Genomic DNA, 22,118 nt, shown 5'->3' with positions numbered 1-22,118 from the left:
AACATGTTTACTAGTTGACACTTCAAGTGAAATCTCCAGCATAAGATCAAAGACATGCAAGTCAAAATAACTAAATGCAAATATGAGTAAACCACATAAAAACGGCCATACTGGGTCAGACCAAAGGTCCAGCTAGCTCAGTATCCTGCCTTCTGACAGTGGCCACTTCCAGATACTTCAGGGGGAATGAACAGAACAGGTAATCATCAAGTGATCCATCCCCTGTCGCCCATTCCCAGCTTCTGGCAAACAGAGGGAGGGACACCATCCAGTCTGATCTAACTCCTATTAAAGTCCTTGGAAAGACTCATTACATACAATGCGTATTTTAACAGGTAGGGATTTCAGCATCAGACCCAATATTTATCATATGCATATTTTTTTTAAATTAAGTGTCTTAAGAGCAATTAAAAGGAAGAAAAAAGAATGTGTAACCACAAAGCAGTTTGCTGGTGCAGGGTAAGACATGAAGGAATCAACCTTGTTGTTGGAAAGCATGTTTGTGTGGCTGCAGGGAATTTTCGGGTGAAGCTGATCCCTTGAGTCCTGCTCTGCCTAATCAGACTGAGTCACTTGCTGGAAAATATCCTTAAAACTGCACCCCTGTTGGAGAGCAACAGGAGCTTTGTTAATTCACTAGAAATACATGTAATAATAATAATAACAATGCCATGCTTTTATATAGACGTCTTTGTCCGTAGATCTCAAAGCACTGTACAAAAGAGATTGAGATCATTATCCCCATTTTACTGATGAGGATACTGAGGCAGGTGGCAGGGACATGTCTTGCCCAAGGTCACCCAGCAAACCGGTGTGACACCAAGACCAGAATCCAGGTCTCCTGAGCCACTGACAAGTGGTCTAGCCACTAGGCAACACTGTGGACCTTGTACATGTATACACACACCATATATGTTAGAGGAGATGCTTATGTGACAAATTGCCTAGACATGTGGTAAGTATGTCTGTCCCTCATCTTCTGCCCACTGACCTAATCTCCCAAGGATTTATTTGTTCTACCATTCCAAAGCTTCAAGCACATGCATGGCTTGGTTCTGTTACGCATTATGGGCACAAGCCTGCAAACACACATCTGAGTAACTTTTCTCCTGTGAATATTCCTATTGAAGTCGATGTAACTGCCCATATGAGTAAAGTTACTCAGATGCGTAAGTATTTGCAGGATGGAGTCTGTTGTTTGGGCCCATCTACGCGGGGGGAATTATTGGGCTTTAGTTTCAGCTTTGGGTAATTATTTTCTGGCTTTGTCCTGATAAGCAGTTGCTACTTCATTTTTTGCCCTCCCTTGCATGTGCTTCCTGTTTTCATTTCTGGCTCCTGAGCTCATTGACTTTACATGGGAATCAAGTTCCTAACCTCCGTAGGCACTGCTGCAAATCCCATTGGGCACCTATCTATGTTTTAGGCGCCTAAACGTCTTTGTAAACAAAGACGGTGCAGAACAAAGGTGAATTGGGCCCCTAGAGCCTAACTTAGGCACTTTTAAACTATGTCCCATAACGCAAAATAAATACAATAATCAATAATCAGTTATACATTGATGTTATTCTTTTGGAAAGACACAAATCTGACCCCTAGATCTAAACACTCCAATCTTTGGGGGGTGAGGCATTTAAATTTCAAATAGGCTTCACAGGTCATAGCTCTAAGTACTAGCAGGGTCCATTAATTTAGCTATTTTAAGATTTAATAACTAGTGTTTTCCTTTAAGACAGCACCACAAAAAACAGCTGAGCAATAGCCGCAGGATACCACAGGAAAACAAAATCAGCAATCTCGCCTCTCTATTTTCCACGTGTGTGAAACGAACAGCGATAGCCCATTTTTCTCTCTCTTTCCAAAAATGTGCAAAGATGGTCTTAGTTAAAAGCCACTGGATGATTCAGAAGATGGGTCCTGTTATTTCGCAACACCAGCTGCACATCCTGTGAAGAGTAAATTTATTGAGTAAATGTCCCTTGGGAGAGGCTGCTAATTAAGGAGCAGGTTTCCTACCCAGCTGTTCCAAACAGAGAGAGAGGTCGTTCACTTTTAAATATCCAAGCTGTAAAGGGGAAGAAGTACTGGAGCACCAGGATTCTGCAAGCTGACAGGGAGCTTTTTGGTGGGGCATGGCACTGAAAACAGTCCTCTAGCCCCATGTGATATGGAATGAACAAAACAAAATTTCACCTAAATCATTGCAAAGGGCTTTCTGTACACCATTTTTAATAGCTGATTTTGAGTGCATCGCATTATTAATAGCCTCACTAATGTTACTTCCCGCCGTTTAATCAACTTCCCTAATTATTTTCTCTCTTAACTACTGCTTGTATGCATGCTGTGGAAATATCAAGGCAGTGTGGACACTAGTTTAATAGTCTGCTGAAGTCATTCTGTGTTCAGCTGTTGTATGGATAAAGGGTCTGTCAGGAGTTTCACTTGGGGTGTCTGGGGTGGGGGGGTCAGAGCTGAATGGCCAAGCCAGTGATTCTCATATCATTCCGATGAATGATGCCATCAACCCACCCCCTACTTCTAGGTTCTCAAAGTGAAACCATGGAAGGGCTCTGAACAAACAAAAAGTAGTTCTTCACACAACACACAGCTAACCTGTGGAACTCATTTGCAGGGGATGTTGTGAAAGCCAAAACTATAATAGGGTTAAAAAAAGAATTAAATAAGTTACTGGAGGATAGGTCCATCAATGGCTATTAACCAAGATGGTCAGGGATGCAAGCCCATGCTTTGGGTTTTCCTAGCCTCTGATTGCCAGAAGCTGGGGCTGGATGCCAGGGAATGGATCACTCAATAACTGCCCTGGACTGTTAATTCCCTCTGAAACATCTGGCATTGGTTGTTGTCGGAAGACAGGATACTGGGATGGATGGACCATTGGTCTGACCCAGTGTGGCCATTTTCATGTTCTTAATGCCATTGGTGGTACATGCAGAAATCACCCCGTTTACAAAGTCTTGATGTAAACACTGGGTTAAGGCTCTTTCCAGATTCCCTAACAGAACAGGTTTGAATTCCAAATTGAGCACCATGCAGTTCACAGGCTGAGGAGACCTTAAAGGCAAGATCAGCGTTTTCAGATTTGCGTGCCAACACGAAGATACACAGGGTAAAATTTTCAAATGTGCCGACGTGATTTAGGAGCCAAAGTCTGTTTAAAAAAAAAACTGCTTATGAGCCCAAGTCTCACTGACTGTCAGTGGGACTTAAGTGCCTAAGCCACCTTGGCATGTTTGAATATGTTATCCTTAAATCTGTATTTAGACACCTAAAAAGGGGCCTGATGTCCAGAATGGCTGAGCATCTGCAGCTCCCACTGACTTGGATGGAGTTACTCTTGATTTATACCAACATATTTGAGATTGAAATGAGGCCCATCTGGTGTGATCTTTCTCCCGTTGACATTAATGGGGGCTTTGCCACTGAATTCATTTGGAGCAGAATTGAGCCTATATTGGTTATTTATTTTTTCTTCTCACCATCCATAGCAGACTGTAGCAGCCATTGCAGAAGAAAGGATCAGGCCTGTCAAAGGATATTTTTTCTCCTAGCTCCCATTAACATGAATAGGAAGTTTGCAAGCACATCCCCTGGACTGTAACCTTGAATTAAAATACCCTCCTGTGGTTCCATTCTTGGGTCACTGCAATAATACAAGTGCTCACCAAATGCACACGTGCTTATTGTGTTGCTTTTTAAAGAAATCATCGGTGACTGACCATCACTTACACTTCTGTGTGTGGAAATGCACACTGCTGGCACTGCTGATACCCATGGTACACAGACGGCAGAAAAATAACTATCCTGTTGATAGAGTTAACCGGAAAAACAATACATGGGCCATGTCATAATAGATAACGTTATGGCTGGGATGTTTGTTTGTGTCGTGCAATTTGTGTCATTTGATGATCTTACTCATGGTGGTGGATGCTGAGAGACCTCTAAACAGCAGATTATGTTTGTTATAGAGAGACAGAGACTGGACTCTGCTTTGGTTTTGCTGTGCTCAATGCAGTTCTCAGAGGATAGGGTTTGTTTACTACCTTTCATGTTCCTCCAATCCTGCGGCTGGGACTGTCCCCAGGGTGGATTAGAGTAGCTCCAGGGGGTGTTTTAACAGCCAGGGATCACCAAGGTGTAACAATACCCTGGCCACATCCCCTTCCCTACAGCCACAAGGAGCGGTGGGAGTGGCGTAAACGCTGCTACAATGGCTCTCCACCTGCCCCCCCCTTCCCCCGCCAAGGATTTCCCAGAAGATCATTTAAACCAGCATTATGGCTGTTTTGCATCACTGGAGACTAGCCATAGATTTGAAGGCCAGAAGAGACCCTTGCAGTCATCCAGTCCAACCACCTGCATTTCACAAGCCAGAGAATTCCTCCAGTAAACTTTTCACCATAGCAGGGCCAAGAATCTGACCTGTAAGGCAGAACTGTCCCTCCATTGTGCTTAGTTAATAGCAATAGTCCCCAGGAATTACCTGGATAATAACCAGGCAGTGAAGCAGAACATAGCTTGAATACTGCTGTACGTCTTATGTACCTGCTTAGGCATGGCAAGATGAGGTCCGGATGACCAGCCAAGCCATCATTGCAATCAAATTCCCAGATGTGTACTGCTGTCCTGGTAGAGAGACAACACTTAATTACTATTATGAGATAGGAATGATGCAAAAATCATAGTAACCTGAATTATGCCCATGAATGATGTCCATGCCCCTTTTTGTGATTAGTGATAACCCAGCATAATGGGGCACAGAACTCCAACCAACCAGATAATCAAAATTCAAAGTTACACAAAAGATTTCTTAATAATAATTAATAATCCATTTCTCTTTCTATCACACATTTTAATGTAATTAGAAGATTATGTAAATCTTCCAGCATGAAAAGATTTGCTGCTGACTAAGGGCCAAAGTCCGCTCTCAGTTACACTGGTATAAATTCCAAGGTAACTCTGAGGCAATCAGTAAAATTGCTTATTTATATTGATGTAAATTTGGCCCTGGCAAAATCCCTTAGTTCAAGTCAACAATTTTGAAGAGCAGAAGTCGAACGATTTCTTAGCTGGAATTTAAAGAAAATAAGTCTGCCTGCCCGGGCTGGGAAGCTCACTCTGTTGCAGCGTAGACATGCCCACTGTGTTACCCTGATTATGGAGGTACTTAATCATAGCCATTGCTTGGTGTCACATTACTGATAGGTACTCTCAACCTTAGCTCCAGCTTCATGCAGGTTTTCTCAGGGAATATAAATGAATTGCATTGGAATTGGGAGACTCCTTGCAGGGTAAGGTTCTATTCAGTACGACGAAGGGTGGCAGAATCTGGTCGTGTATTATTGTATTTAGCCAGTCTTAAGCCCATGTACTGACCAAGATCTATGAGTTACCCACACACCTCCTGGGTATGGTGTTCTGGCCCATCTAGTGGCACTGAGACCAATTAGAGAGAGAAAAAGTCAGAGCTATTAATGAGTCTGCCCAACAGCCTTAGCTCACAGGCAGCTGGCTTTTAGCTCATGCTGTAGAGGCTCAAGCACTAAGCTCCAAAGGTCCCTGGTTTGATTCCTGCCTGCCGATGACCAGGGTCCGTCAGCGTTTCATATGCATAAATTCCCCAGTGATGTCAATGGGAGTTCCATCTATATATCTAGGAAACTATACCTCTTATATCCTTTACTTTCTCCTTCTATTAAAACCCCTTCTGATCTTATAGGCCCTATCAATGTTCCTCCCCACCACTCTGAACTCTAGGGTACAGATGTGCGGACCTGCATGAAAACCTCCTAAGCTTACTTTCACCAACTTAGGTTAAAACTTCCCCAAGATACAAATTAATTTTATCCTTTGTCCCTGGATCTCCACTGCCACCACCAAACTCTAACTGGGTTTACTGGGAAACGTAGTTTGGACACGTCTTTCCCCAAAAATCCTCCCAAGCCCTGCACCCCACTTCCTGGGAAAGGTTTGGTAAAAATCCTCACCAATTTGCATAGGTGACCACAGACCCAAACCCTTGGATCTGAGAACAATGAAAAAGCATTCCGTTTTCTTACAAGAAGACTTTTAATAGAAGTAAAGAAATCCCCTCTGTAAAATCAGGATGGTAGATACCTTACAGGGTAATTAGATTCAAAACACAGAGAATCCCTCTAGGCATAACCTTAAGTTACAAAAAAGACACAGACAGGAATAGTCATTCTATTCAGCACAGTTCTTTTCTCAGCCATTTAAAGAAATCATAATCTAACACATACCTAGCTAGATTACTTACTAAAAGTTCTAAGACTCCATTCATGTTCTATCCCCGGCAAAAGCAGCATACAGACAGACACAGACCCTTTGTTTCTCTCCCTCCTCCCAGCTTTTGAAAGTATCTCGTCTCCTCATTGGTCATTTTGGTCAGGTGCCAGCGAGGTTCCTTTAGCTTCTTAACCCTTTACAGGTGAGAGGATGTTTCCTCTGGCCAGGAGGGATTTTAAAGGGGTTTACCCTTCCCTTTATATTTATGACAGGCCCTTGGACTGGTGAAAAGACTGATTCTCAGTAGCCTTTCTCACTTTCCCTTATGTCTTTGGGTACGCTGCTATCTCCTTGCTCCAAACTTTCTGGTGAGCTAACCTCCCTGGATAGCCTGAGCCGTGGCAACGCCCACCAGTTAGCAGCCTGGGGCTTGTGTGCCCTGGAAGGTTAGGAAAATACATTCCTTCTACTGAAGCTCCTTTCTGAAAAGTTTCTGGGCCTGAGCCTGAAGGAACTCCTACTGAAATCAATGGGAGTTCAGCACACAGTGATATGCCCCCATGTGAAGAGGGCCAACATTATGCCTATGCCTTTTAAAAACTTTGGGAGGATTTCAGTAATGTGTAGGATGTGTGCTGCACAAGGGCAGATTTTACCCAGGGAGAACTTCTAAGAAGGGACTAGATTTGCAAGCTCTGAAACAAACTAGAAATGGATGGAAAAAACCCCTGTAGTGACATGGTCATGTTCACCTGCATCCATCTCCAAAGTGCAGTGATGCATGGAATATTTGGAGCTAATGCAAACAAAAGCATTGGAATGGAAGGAGATAAGACTTGCTTATGATGGTTTTTAGAAGAGGAGAAAGCAAAATGAGGAGCCATTGCTCAGCAGATTGTGGGATTATATATGGTTATTACTGCCTCCTTTGAGATACTGTACTCCTGAAATGAATGTAGTAAAATAACTATGGAAAAGGTTTTGTGTTTTTTTTAAAACTCTGTAGAACCAAAAATGTTCATCATGTTTCAATTACTGACGTGCAAGAAAGCCCCAAAGATTTTCAGAATTTTGTTTTATCTTGTTGTTACCTAATTACATGCTGAACTGCAAAGACTTGTTCTTCTCTTGTCCAAAAAAAAAAAAAAGGATCCAGTCAGTCCATTTTTTCCCAGAGCTTTTAAAATCATATTCTTTGTCCTTAATCTTTTATGGAAAGATTTAAAGGGATATGTTTCCTTTCCTACTTTGTGCACTTAGAATCATAGAATATCAGAGTTGGAAGGGACCTCAGGAGGTCATCTAGTCCAACCCCCTGCTCAAAGCAGGACCAGTCCCCACTGTTTGCCCCAGATCCCTAAATGGCCCCCTCCAGGATTGAACTCACAAGCCTGGGTTTAGCAGGCCAGTGCTCAAACCACTGAACTATCCCTCCCCCCCGTGAACTATCCCTCCCCCCCCGAACTATCCCTCCCCCCCAAGAAAACTTGTGGGTTTTCTATTGTTTGGTTTTTCACAAGTGCTGGGAATCCACAACTGATCTTTTGTTACAAAAGATCAGGGAAAGATTTGTTTGCCTTTGGGTTTGAAAAGAAATGCTATACCCTTTAGATGAATTAGAACCATTCTCATTTTCTTAAATAGTACGACATATTGTCTGCTACATTGTCCGTTACATTTCACTTTACTGTCTTCTTACAGAGTAATAATAAAACCCACAAATATTACTGTAATGAAACAGCTCTAGACCTGTATGCCCTCTGGTGGAACTGATCATTCATACAAAGGAGCCTAATATAGATCAAATATTGTGCAACTGTTAAATGTGTGCCCTATGGAGAGAAAGACGCATTCCTTTAATGTAGTTATTTGCTTGATCGTTTCAGTTATATTTCTGTACAATGGAATTTGTAAGCTGGTGTGAAGGAAGTTTCCAACAAATTATTTGTCATGCTTTTCATTAAAGTTTGACCATTTTTATTTTAACTTCTTTATTATCACTTTAACTTGTGTCACTGCTTTTATAAAAAGAAATGAATGTTGTGTATTGCGCAAAGCTATTGAACTGTACCTAGTTATGGACACGCATTTTATAGGTGGAAATGTGCTTTCCTTTTAAGGAAGCTTACAAGTCCGGTACAAGTTGAGTAAGGATGGCTTCCTCATTTTCACCATTGACGCTGGAAACCTTGCCAACCGGGAATTACACCATGTGAAGATCAACAGAGAAGGAAAAGAACTCATCATTCAGGTATCGTACCTACCTGCCATGGTTTACTTTCAGGGTCCAATTCACTACCTGCGCCCAACATTAATTAGTACCTTACTCCACAAGCAGTCTTGTTGATTTCAATGGGCTTACAAAGTAGGCTTCATGACACTACTTGTGCAAATACCTACTCGCTGGTAGGAGCAAAGGATTCACAATTGGCCCCACCATGAGCAAGACTGGCAGAACATAGTTCTTACCAGACTGCATTTTCAAATGATTTTGTTGATTATAATCTGAAATAAGGCATATGATGCAGATCATTAGATTCATAGATTTTAAGGCCAGAAGGAACCACCATGATTACAGAACCTCACCCACCCAGTCCTGCAACAGGGCCATAACCTCTGGCTGAGTTACAGAAGTCCTCACATCTTGATCTAAAGACTTCAAGTTATAGAGAATCCACCATTTTCTCTAGTTGAAAACAGCATGTCACAGAGGAACACAACCCTCCCCCACATCCAGGGTCTCTGCTAGTCTGACCTTGGGGGAAATTCCTTCCCAACCCTAAATATGGCTATCAGTTAGACCCTGAGCAAGTAGGCGAGACCCTGCATAAGACCTCAGACACCTGGGAAACAATTTTCTGTAGCAAGGCAAAGCCTTCCCCATCTACTGTTCCATCACTGGCCGTTGGAGATATTTGCTAATAGCTGACACACATGAGCCATATGCCACTGTCAGCAGCCTCATCATACCATCCCCTTCATAAACTTATCAAGCTCAGCGTATTGCCGAATTTGAACAACAGAGCCACGGTGAGTGGAAGCATGTGGGAATCTCATTGATTTCATGTGTATGTGTCCCAGAGTTGAATGTAACCCATAGTTTGACTACATGAGGAGGAGGAAGGACTGATAGGGTTAGATTGTGTGACTATTACCACTCACATAAACAGTCCCATTGACTTCAGCAGGACTAGCCGTGTAAGTGCTTACCTCATCAACTGTGACAACTTTCCATCAGCTGATGAGAGCCCTAAAGTCCTATGCACCACCGCTCTCCAAACACATCATTCTCACTGTCCCTTTGAGAAGCCAGGCCGAGTCCAGGACCCGGTAGGCAGCCTGTTAGGGCTAACAAGTAACCTTGTGCTGTCGTGTTTTTCAAAGGAAGGGAGGGGAGTGAGCGCACAGCAATGTGTGGTGCTCTCATACCCCGGGGGGATTCCGGCAGCTTTTTGGCAAGCTTCTGCTTATTTACTAGGGCTGAGTGGTATTTTGTGGCAGTCATTAATTAACAGAGAAGGAAAGGCAGAGACAGGAGAGGAAGAGAAAGGTAAGGAAAAGGCAGTGAAAGAGAGCATCACACTTTCTTTTTTTCTTCAGTTTCAATGTATTGGCATGAAACTATATACAGGTATTGACTAAGTTAATGTAGCACATAAAGCAGGTGGACCCGATTCTGATCTGTGTCTAAAGCAAGCTTCACACTACCAGTTGGGATTTATCCCACATGCTGATCTTGTAATATTCCCTGATATTGCAGCTTTTTCCATGTATTGCTAATCCTTGATGGTCAATTTCTAGCCAGGCTTCATTCGTTTGCCTGTTTGTTGCAATCAAGAGATTAAGAGGTGAGAATTCTCAGTGGGGGCATAAGCACTTGTCAAATATTGTATAGTTTCCTGCAGGAAAGGTTTCTTTAAAATCCTGCTGTATGAATACTCTGACACACTTTTGGCTTTTTCTGCTAAATTCAAGCACATTCACTTTGCGATCAGCGGGAGTCAGGCATTACGTGTCTCCAGTGTAAAACTTTTCTACAAGGCTGATCTAAGAGACTTCAGGGGTCTCTGCATGCTGCAATAATTAACTGTTTTTACTGACCTGTTCCAGGTTGATCAAGTTCTCAGACTCAAGCACAACCTCTCGGAGATTGACTTCAAGGCCATGAAATCGCTCACCTTGGGCAAGGTCGCAGGTAGGCTGTGCAAATGGCTTGCTGATTTGTCAATTGTACTGTTAAGGCTCTATAATTATTTGTGCAGTGTGGTAGGTTGTTTTTTTTTTTAAAACTGTAAGGGCTGAATATAACAGAGCTGTTATTTACATAGTAGCAGAAGCCCAGTGAAAAGCGTGTTGGTAGAAGCTTTGGCGGTGTGAGTTGTTTGCCCTGATAGCAATGTTAACCTCTCACCTCTTGTTGAGCCATCTAGAAAAGGGTGGTGGGAAGACCCAGCCCTCCATGGCAGCATAGAGGCACTCCTGAAGCTCAGCATGCCCTGATTTACACCCCTGTGTGATGTGCAGCTGATTATCCCTATGTGTCTGGGCAGCTCCACGATCTCATCTTAGGGCAGAGCAGAGACATGGCTTCACCTCCTCCCCACCCTCTTTGGGGCCCATACCCCCCACTCCACACTAGCTGAGTACTGCGTTAGAGAAGCAGTCCCTGGGCTCTCATACAGTGTAGGAGCTGCAATTTATTTTCTGTTTACATAGGCCAGGTGAGCTGGGGTGGCCTTTTGATTCCCTGCCCTTTAACACTGCACACCCATCTCAGGACCAGGAAGAATCTACCAGAAGCTTCAGACAAAGAACCCTTATTTTTCTGTTCTCAAGTGGTCCACTTTATGTCCTATGAGTACCCCATTTGTTCCTGATAAGAACCTAATAGGCTCTTTATTATGACTAAAGAATGCTGTTGCCGATCCCACAGCAAACCTGGACATCAAAATCAAGTCTGCCGTCTGGAAGTGCTTACTGCTGAAGTCTCTTTTACCACAGCCATTTAAAGGTTCAGTAATGGCTCCCAAAGCCTATAGAATTGAAAGCCTTTTTGGCAGATGTAGAAAATAAACATCCACTTGTGTCCACTTGTGAGCTATTAATTGTACATAATAACAGCAGCGCACTCGGGATCGTTCTTTGCCAGGTAGTATAAGTAAAGGGACTGATATTTTATCTTGCTGATAGCCAGGGCTTGGCCTGCCTGTAGAGAAAAGGCATCCAACAGCAACCCAAGCTCTGCAGAGCTGGTTTTGGTGCCCTAGTAGTGGTCACTCTTCCATCTGACTCAGTGCTCAGCTAATACCCCAATTGTTCAAGGTCCCGTTGTGTTGCTGAATGCGTCTACTTCCGCCAAATCATAAAACAGAATTCCTCACCGTGAGTGGTTCCTAAAGTTCCTATTGTACTTGTTAGGAGAACAGAGGTTTCAGACAACTTGTGTCATGGACAAATCCCTCTTCTATTTATGTCACTTGTTCTGTAACTTCAGGTAGATACGTTATTCTTCACTTCCTTTATTAAAGTTCTGTCATGTTGCCTGAGCCAGAAACCTTCCTACCCAAATGGTGGGAGAAGTGACTGCTGTATGTAGAACATGCAGAATTTATCCTACAGAACCCCACTACTTACTTAAACAGTCTCTACAATTTTCTGCTCTACCACAGACTTCTTGTATGGCCCTTGGCAAGTCACTTAGTCTCTATTTACCCTATCGGTAAAATGAGGATAACAGCATTTTGCTACCTCTCAGGTGTTGTGAGGATAAATACAATAAGATTATGGATACTACTCCACTGTATTTGTTTGTTTTGAATGCTAAGTTTATATTTAAATCTCTCTGTCTATGGTACCTACATGTCCCCCAATGCCATAGGATCCAAGCACCTCACCAACGTTCATTGAATTTATCCTCACAGCATCCCTCTGAGATAGGGAAGTATGATCATCCCCGTACTTTGTTGCTGTCGTTTTATAAGCACAGAGCTGGAACATGGCAGGACTTATCCAAAGCTCATTGACTCAACGGGAATCCTTCCACTGACATCAATATGCACTGGATTCAGGTCCCAAATGGCTGGTCCAGAGTCATGCATAACATCAAGGCCTGGCATAGAACACAGATCTGAGCCCCCATCCAGCACCTCCACTACAAGACCATCCTTCCTTGTGGTCATCCCTCTGTGCTAATCACTAGATCATACACCCTTCCCTTTGGCCTGTTGTACATCAATTGAACCTAAGCATATTTATGTGCATGCAAGTCTTTCTATAAGGAGACGATATCACATAGCACAACATGTCAGATTTGTTTGTCTGAGTTTTCTCTGACTTGACGAATTCACATGTGGTTCTGCTGTGTCTAACCATATTTTCTTTTCAACCATGTAATGTCTCATGTACACAACATAATTAAAACAATGACACGTAAAAGTGGCCATTAGCTCAGTGCTTGGAGTGATCTGGCTTTGTGTTTCCAACCTAACTCAATCTATTTGTCTCGGGGGACCCTCAGGTGTGACCCTCTTTGAAATGCTTTTGGATGGTGGTTTATTTTTTAATGTACTTGTGAAATTTCTTCATTCATGCTGCTACAAGTGTAGCTCTTGCTCTTACATCTGCTGTAAATCTATCTGAGTTGCAGAGAGGAGTGTCTGACTTCCTACATAGTTACTTCTTTGCCCCACCCCCCAACTCATCACCTTACCATTAGCATAGTAGTATCAGAGTTAGGGCGGGGAACGTGGATTACAGGTTAAGGAGGTTCTGAAAATTAATATTATAAAGGTTTCTCCAGCACGTATTTGTGGTGACCTGTCTTAACTTGTGGCTTCTTTACTTGTGAATACTCCACCCATCAGATTCATGATGATAAAACCTGTATAACACACCACACCTTTATGGATTCACTTCCTTCTTTATGTGCCAGATCCAAAACTCATTGAAGTTAATAAGAGTCTTTCCAGTGACTTCAATGAGCTTTGAATCAGGCCATAAATGTAATGTAAATTGGAGGTTTATTTGAAAAACCACATGCTTGCAGTGTGAAACAGTTATTATTTATATAGCCCTGTAAATAAACAGATTGGTTTATAGAATATTTACAGTAAAACGATAGAGTACCTGCCCTGAAGAGATCACAAACTAATTCAGATGCGTCTATTATTAGATAGGGGCACACGCCAGCTGCAGGTTTATTTCAAAAGGTATAGAGATATCACGAATGGGGAGATGGGTGCAGGAAGGCTTCGCTAAACAAGTACCTCCTTAAGGAGAGGTGTAAATGGAAAAGAGGGATGAAGTATAATTGTGGATGGGTGGTCACATTTTTAGTAGTGAAAGCGGCAACAGGTTTCTCAATGAATTAAAAGCTCCTGTCACTGAATATTATAGTACATCTTTCACAGAATGAACACAGAACAACTGCAACCCCATCAGTTCCACACCTCAGCAACTCCTCGCTCACCCTTCTTCTGTTCTTTATTAGCTGGTTTCAGAGTAACAGCTATGTTAGTCTGTATCCGCAAAAAAAAAACCAGGAGTACTTGTGGCACCTTAGAGACTAAAAAATTTATTAGAGCATAAGCTTTCGTGGGCTACAGCTCACTTCATTGGATGCATTGAATGGAACATATAGTAAGGAGATATATATATATACACACACATACAGAGAAGGTGGAATTTGTCATACAAACTGTAAGAGGCTAATGAATTAAGATGAGCTATTATCAGCAGGAGAAAAAAAACTTTTGTAGTGATAATCAAGATGGCCAAATGTATGGCAAATTCCACCTTCTCTGTATGTATATATGTATATCTTCTTACTATATGTTCCATTCAATGCATCCGATGAAGTGGGCTGTAGCCCATGAAAGCTTATGCTCTAATAAATTTGTTAGTCTCTAAGGTGCCACAAGTACTCTTTATTAGCTGTCATCTTCTTGCCCCTTCAGAATCTCTCCCTCCTGTTCCCTACCTGTCCTGTCTTTTCCCGCCTCCTCAGAAGCACCAGAGCAACCAGGAGAAAAAAATATCTCTCTGAGGTGCATTTTAGACCTGAAACTGCTTTTGCTGCAAGGAGCTTAATAAAGCAGCTTTGAAGCTGGAGTTCGGTATAAAAGAGGAAGTAGGTTGAGGGCAAGATGGCAGCAGCTAAAGATGAAATGGGAGGATAAGACGAGCTGGCAGAAGGTCTGCTGTTGGTCCCACATCAGAGAGCAGTAATGCCATCCTGCCTGTTCCAGAGTGACACAGAGGTCGTTCAGCCATCACTTCCAGCAATACAGTGTAGCTGGTGTTGTGTCTTAATCCTGAGAGAAAATCTGTGCTCTGTTTTCCTAAAGATAATGCTACCCAAAAGCAGGCTCTGTTCTCTCTCCCAGTCCTGTCTCCCCCTCAACTTCCCTCTAGAAGCTTTATTTTTAGGCTGACTGGTTGTTATTTGAATTGATTGCAGCTGTCTGCTCATGAAAGAAGCATGTTTCCCATTGTAAGCCCTCTATACTTCTCAATTTTTGTTGCATCAGTTGCCTCTTGTCTCATTACAGTGTATGGTGTTGGGAGCCCTGTTGAAACCGAACGGGGTGGCTGCGTTGGGGCACATTAAAATGAAGATGTCACAAATGGGTTTTGACATCTAACAAATATCACATTACAACCTGAAGCAATGCCTGGTTTTAGCTGATAGATGATCTTTAAGAATATATATAAATATAAAATAAATATAAATATAAAAGATGAGTCATACTGAGCTGAAAGCTCTCAAGCACTCCCCACTACGTGAAATGCTCCATAAATTGGGACCACAGGGCCAGCTCATTGTTTCTGACCTTTGTGCCGCGTGGAAAGCCTGGGGGTAGTGGTGCCTTTGGGTAGGTCTACACTGCAGTAAAACACCCACGGCTGGCTCATGTCAGCTGACTCGAGCCTGAGCCAGCTGACACAGGCCAGCCGTGGCTGTTTTATTGCAGTGTAGACGTACCCTTCAAGTCACAGTACTTGCTCCTGTCACACTCTGGAGCCAGAGACTGCGCTAAACTGCATTGAGTACCCATGATCCTGTCTCAAGATGCCTATATGGCAACCCCACAATGCCTTTTACTCTGGTCTTGCCCCTTACAATAGGAAGGTCCAGAGTTGGGTGGACTAGAAGCAACTACAATGGCTCTTCCTCCCCCCCCCATCCCCACCAGGGTAGTCATAAGTAGGAGAAATCCTTCCCTGGTTTTAATTGCTGACTTTGGGCCAGATTTGTACCAGGAGCGCAGGGGTGCTCCATGCTGCCTTTATGCAGGCTTGGATCTAGCCCAAGATGTTCATTATGTTTCTCCCAGGTCAAACACAATATCAGCAACGCTGCTCGGTTTTGTGGCAGGACACGGCAGCCTATTTACGTGCATAACCATAGAGTGCCTGGCGCCTAGCTGCACATATTCATAATGGATGCAGGACTGAGACCACTTCTCCATCATTAACTCAAAGCCAGCCCATTTGTTCATGGCCAAGAGTAACCTTGCTAAGGTTGTTCAGCTGCCTCAGTGAAACGCGGTGATGTTGTTGGTTTAACTCTCACAAAACCACCTTTCTATTAGTCAGGCTGAGAAAAGAGGCCAAGCATTGCATCAGCATGGGGACGAAATGATCCTTTCAGCCCCCAGCCATGGTCCATCCACTACAGGGTTAAGGCCCACTGAGGGAGAACTTAAACTGGTGGTATACCTGCTTCCACTGAACTCAGTGACAAAACTCCCACTAGTAAAGTGCCTGGTAGGACACCCATGGACTTCAATTGGAGGAAAAGCAAGCCCAAAGAGAGTGGACTTTAATCTTCAGTGCTGTCAAGTTGACTCTTGTCACAAGCGTGAAATTGACTTTTAAAAATAGCTTAGGGGGAATAAAAAGGACAATGAAAAGTGTTCATGCTTTCTCTTTGCCTCACCTTCAGAAGCCCCTTTGATCCAATGCCTCCAACACACTAATAGCATTAATTACGTGATTGGAAAAAATATGTACTTTCAAAGGCAAATTTTTCAAGTCCTTCTTGATTGTCTTGGCCCTTTGAACATAGTTATTTCCTGCCTGTTTAAAAAAGAAATCAGCCCCTTTGCTTCTGAAGAGCATTTTGTAATTGCAGACTTACTTCCAGCAGAGCTTTGAGGACCCACTCCTGCACTTTGGAGTACCTCTGTTGGGAAACAAACACAGCAAGGGGTGATGTTCTCCCTGGCTGGTGTGCACCAGTGCAAAATCTCATTGCCAATTACTCTGCTTCTCCCTTGTAGCTAGCCTGTGACAGTGCCAGGCAATGATGTGTAGTTCTAAGTGCAAGAGGACGTTGTGACTGAAGACTGATTTGTTGTTACTATTAATTTGTATTATCGTAGCTTCCAGAGCCGTAATTAGGATTAGAGGACTCGTTCTATTATGTGCTGCAAAGCCCAAACATAACAACAGACAGTCCCTGTGCCAAAGACCTTTCAATTTGGCTTTTTAAATTATTTAGCCTTTGTTACCATCCAGAAAAAGGAGCCACCATAAAGTTCTCGGCTTTATCATAGTAAATCACAAAATACCTTCGAAACCATTGACCTAGATGGAAATGTCTGGGCAATTTGTCGTACGTCATAGGCACGTCCATTACGATACATTCGTCTTTATGACACTATTTATGTATAACTAAATACTGTAATGAAATCATCAGAAACATGCTGGAAAAGACTCGATCATGTTCTAAATTCAGGGCAATAATGCTCCCCCCTGCAACAAAAAAATCTCGAAAAACCCCGCAAGAGTAAAATGAAAGCAGGCAGAAGCAGAGTGGGGCCTATCCAGTTTATTGCACTGAATGCAGCATGTACTTTTTACCGGCCTTTGGGGCAGGTGGCATATATGTTTACAGGGTGCAAGCAGCTCCTGGACCTCAGAGATACAATATGGGTTCTTGAGGCCAGAGTCGCTGAACTGGAGGAGCTACGGGAGACAGAAAGGTACTTAGATGAGACTTTTGAGAACACAGTAGAACACTCCCACCCCAAGTCTGACAGCCAGTTAAGCACTTCAGAGGAGTCATAGAGTTTAATGTCAGAAGGGACCATTATGATCATCTAGACTGACCTACTGCATAATGCAGGCCATAGAATATTTCACCCAATGATTGCTGTATTGACCCCAATAACTTAGAGAGAATCGTAGAAATGTAGGCCTGGAATTGACCTCATGAGATGATGCAGTCTAGTCTCCCATGTTGAGGCAGACCAAGATATTCCACCACTTTGTGATGGAATATCTTTCAGAATCCAATCTAGTCATGATTTAAAGACTTCAAATGCTGGAGAATCCACTACAGCACTGAGTAAGCTGTTTTCATGGTTCATTACCCTCAAAGTTAAAATTGTGTGCCTTATGTCTGATATAACTGAATTTGCGCTATCCATATGAGAATTCAAACAGCAGGGTCAAACCTGCAAGCCCAAATTACACAGAACTCCCATTGGCTTCATTGAAAAATCTGCATTCTGAGGGCTTTCAAGACTGAACTCAAAACGTAATTGTAAAGAAAACTATAATTCTGCAAGCATGATTTTTGTCTGAGTGTTCTCAGTTTTTCAAATGTAATAGCCCTTTAGTGGCTAATCCAGTTGGGGCCTTAATTCTGATTTCAGATAACTAATGAAACTGTCATATAACATCTCTTAGGCTTTTCAAGCTACCATGAAACATAATTCAGTATTTATTGGGTTTCCCCTTTGGCAGGCGGAGAGGGAACAAAGCAACTCAGATAGTGTTAGCTCTGTGGGATATGAAATATCCACCCTTTGTGTTAGAGATAGTAAAGAAGCAAGAACAGATGAGTTTGGTAATGTTTACTAAGATTTTTGGAACTTCCATAGAGACAGAAGATGCTCTCAATCACTGTTTTCCCATGTTTTTGTAAGATCCACTTCAGAAATATACAGCCAAGGCTTTCCTTCCCCTGGCAACCCCACCATCTGTTGTTACAGGCCTGCCCATCTTAATTTATACAGCTTCCACTTCCCCCTCTGCACACACACTTTGGGAAAGGCCAAAGCATAACTCCTGAAAGTTACAAATTGTATCCTGCATCAGGGATGTATTTCCGTTGAGACTATCTTTGTTGTTGTCATTCAAAACAGCTCTCCTGTAGGGAAAACACAGAATGTTCTGGCCATTTACACCTATGTTTTGCTTGTGTCTGTTCTTACACCTAGAAGATGGCTCTATGACAGTTTCCCTAGTGATGCCGTCTGCAGACTTAGGTGCTATTGCAGGCTTCCTTCCAGCCCAGAACCTTAGAGTGATATCTCACACCTACACTTGGGGTGGCTGAGGAACAGCAACACTTAGTAAAATTATGCCTGAATTTCTGCATGGGAACACATCAGACCTAAGCGTTTCTTCTTTAAAGCCATCTCGGAGAGCGTCAGACAATGATCAGCAGTCATAAGTACCAAAGGATAATGTGGAATTCAGTGTAGACCTGTAGTTTGAGCTGTTTAACTACTTTGCAACCCAAATAGCTTCCCTCACCATCCCCCCAAAAAACCCACTACATTAGTAATTTAGCAAAGTCAATCACTCAAAAGTTTAAAAAACTGCCAGATTTATTGTTACCTACGCAACTTTCATTCTGCTCTCTTGTGTGTCCATCCTGTGTGTTGAATGAGGTGGGGTCACATAGGAACAGTAGTATCTGATCGTAGAACTAGACTTTACCACACTGAATGCACACAAGGATATATCACCTTGGTGTACAAGGTCCATCTGTAAATCCATGGATAATACCAAATTGCATCAACTGCAAGCAGCTGGGTAACTCAACTTGGCTAAGTACTCTGCACAATGATAATACACAGGAGCCAAAGAAATAACTAGTATGTGAAACTGGCTTCTTGGACTTGCCTCCATCCACATTCAACACCACAACCAGGGTGTAAAATAGCAGGCTATGTGAGAAAGATCAACAATTTTCTACTCCCCAGTCCAGGACTAGCCCTTGAAAGAGCTTACTGGTCCAAACCCTGGCAGCCACTGAGATATGATATTTTAATATCAAGCCAGACAGCTTACCACATTGTTGTCATTGGTGTTCAGGGTTTTTTTTTTCTTTCAAAGCTTGTAACCAAAGCTTTGTGGACCTCATCTAGCTCCCATCAACCTCACTGGGTATTGGATCAGGCCCTTTATGGTCCAGAAGATCTTGAAATGTGAACTGTCAACTGTTGGGGGAGGGGGAAATTAATCTCTAAGTCTGATAGTTTTATGAGATCAGCTAATAAAATTATTTAATGTAGACTGGGAAAAACATGTATGATGGTTTTCAAAATGTTCTGTTTTTAAAGGCCATTGTCTTACAACGTGAAAGGGTAGAAACAGACAAGGAAGCTGGGAATCCCAGTTTTGCAATGCTAAAAACTACAAATTTCTAACACTACCAGTAGACAAGATTTCACACCTTGAATGACCACTGATCTTGCATTCAATGAGGCTTTTTTATTTTGTTTTTTTCCCCTTATATTGGCGCAAGATGTACATAGCAAGTGACAGAGGTCTTAGCAGTATGAATGTCAATTCCTAGAAAGTAAATAAATGGGGCTCATTGAGAAAGAGAAAATGGCTTACCCCTCCTTCACTGTCTTTCTCAAGCATCAGGCATTGCTGCATTCAGAACCATATGCAAAACTTATGCCCTTGAATTAGCTTTCCCCTAATAGGGCCTAACTGTACATGTACTCCCCATCTCCCACCCGTAATCACACACACAGAGTAAGCTATTTCTCCTACAGACTGGGAAAAAAGATAGTGATTGATATTTCTGTTTGTAAATACTTGGGCGTCTCATACCATGGTGACAGGGGCATATAAGTAGGTAGATATATAGGTCTAGTATACTGTGGAATACTCTCCCCAGGGTAGTTTGGAAAGCCCAAGCACATGAGACAGTCAACATTAGACTATATGAAGTACTAGATAATGAGCATCACTGAACAATCCTGTATTGTCAGCAGTGGACAGAGCAGATGATCTGCTAGGGCTTGTCCATCTCTGACAACTCAGATTCTGTGAAACAAATGTTGACAAATGAATCTCATCTCAGGCCTGAAGATAATCAGTGTTACTATTTAACTTATTGATTGTCAGAGGTGGGGTCAGGGAGGAATTTTCACCCAGGTCAGATTGGCAGTGATGTTGGGATTTCATTTTATTTATTTATTTATTATTTATTTATTTTTGCCTTCCTCTGCAGCATGTGGGTGCTGGTCACTTGCCAGGCTCATCTGGGTATATCTCACTTCATCAATTCCCTGACATTGAAGGGACCTCGTGCACTGGTGCATCTTGGCCCCTCTTATTTTCTGCCTGTGGCACGTAATAGTTTAGTCTCCTGTGGACTGGAATACCATGGTCTAATTTCAGTTGGGTTTAGCATCTTAGTGGCCTGCAGGAGGTCAGACTAGATGGCCCGGTAGTCCCTTATGGCCTTACATTCTATGATTTATGGTAGCACTAAATATGTGTTAGGTGCTTTCCAGACAAACAAGAAACTGGGTAGGGGAAGGAGAACAACAGAGGCTATTTATTTACAAGCCAACTCCATTCACTATAAGTAGTATGGTAGATGTGTCTCTTTAAGAGGGATTTAAATGTGGATATCGTCTCAGACCTAAGGGTCCAGTGGAAGAAGGATGTAATTGGGTGAGAAGCTGATGAATGGGTGAATATGGTCAGGTAAGCTAGCAAAGGGTTTTTTAATCAACCAGCAAAAGGATACATTTAAAACACCTTTCTGATTGTGTTGTGTGTTGCAGATAGTCTGGGGCTAGATTCTGAAGTCCTGAAGGCGAACTCACATGGCTTTATCGGATGCCTGTCCTCTGTCCAGTACAATCACATAGCTCCACTGAAGGCCGCCTTACGACATCCCAGCATAGCCCCTGTGACTGTCAAAGGCTCCTTGACTGAATCGAGTTGTGAATACATAGCAGAGGCTGATGTGAACACTGTCACCACAGTATATTCCTCATCAGGTATGTTCTGTCAAGAAACTAAGGCTTCTATTAAACCAGCATTTTAGAACTCCACGTGGGATTTGCTCCCTCCGTCCCTGCTGCCACGGTTAGTGTGATACTAGAAGCAAGATGGCTTGGAAGCCATCAACACACAAGTGATAGGGATGTACAGGTAAAGCCTATTCAGGTCTGCACCCACTAAAAGGTTATATCCTGGTAATAATTGGAGCCTGATTAAGATCCTGTATTGCCTGAAAAATGCCCACAGGAATGTGACATTATAGGAGAGTAAAGCCTGATTTGCAAAGATTAGTCCAAACTCTATCTCAGGAACATGGGACCTCAATTGCTATTGCAGGCAGTCCGTGAAGTATCATGGCTCCAGTGCTGGAGATTTCAAAGGAAAACAAAAACCTGGTATGGTGTTGCATATAACACAATTGTTCCTGACCCCAGATCCTGACCAGCATATGCCCTGAAGTCTGAAGAATCATGCCATATACTAACTGTCATTTTACTCTAGCTAGTGGAAATCATAGAATCATAGTTGGAAGAGACCTCCGAAGGTCATCTAGTCCAACCCCCTGCTCAAAGCAGGACCAACCCCAGCTAAATCATCCCAGCCCGGGCTTTGTCAAGCCGGGCCTTAAAAACCTCTAAGGATGGAGATTCCACCACCTCCCTAGGTAACCCATTCCAGTGCTATTTCACCACCCTCCTAGTGAAATAGCGTTTCCTAATATCCAACCTAGACCTCCCCCACTGCAACTTGAGACCATTGCTCCTCGTTCTGTCAATGCATGAGTGTTACTCTGTGTGCCTTTC

The 22,118-nt window shown here is 42.8% G+C and overlaps 1 protein-coding gene across 7 annotated transcripts in view; it reads left to right on the top strand.

The window, feature by feature from the left end:
* CNTNAP5 (contactin associated protein family member 5) overlaps positions 1 to 22,118 on the top strand; it is a 421,643-nt gene that overhangs the window by 383,384 nt on the left and 16,141 nt on the right. For all 7 annotated transcript variants that reach the window (XR_012154186.1, XM_073305030.1, XM_073305029.1 and 4 more), the window contains 3 exons: positions 8,385 to 8,515; positions 10,375 to 10,459; positions 21,093 to 21,311. Coding sequence is in view for 6 of the 7 variants with exons in the window: in XM_073305030.1 (XP_073161131.1) it covers positions 8,385 to 8,515; positions 10,375 to 10,459; positions 21,093 to 21,311 (435 nt within the window). In the remaining variant the exon portion in view is untranslated. The remainder of the gene's footprint in view (positions 1 to 8,384; positions 8,516 to 10,374; positions 10,460 to 21,092; positions 21,312 to 22,118) is intronic.

Source organism: Lepidochelys kempii, chromosome 11 (assembly GCF_965140265.1).
Source record: "Lepidochelys kempii isolate rLepKem1 chromosome 11, rLepKem1.hap2, whole genome shotgun sequence".
In the NCBI taxonomy this organism is placed as follows: domain Eukaryota; kingdom Metazoa; phylum Chordata; order Testudines; family Cheloniidae; genus Lepidochelys; species Lepidochelys kempii.
Note: the sequence above shows the minus strand (reverse complement) of the source record. Positions and strands in the feature narration are given on the sequence as shown.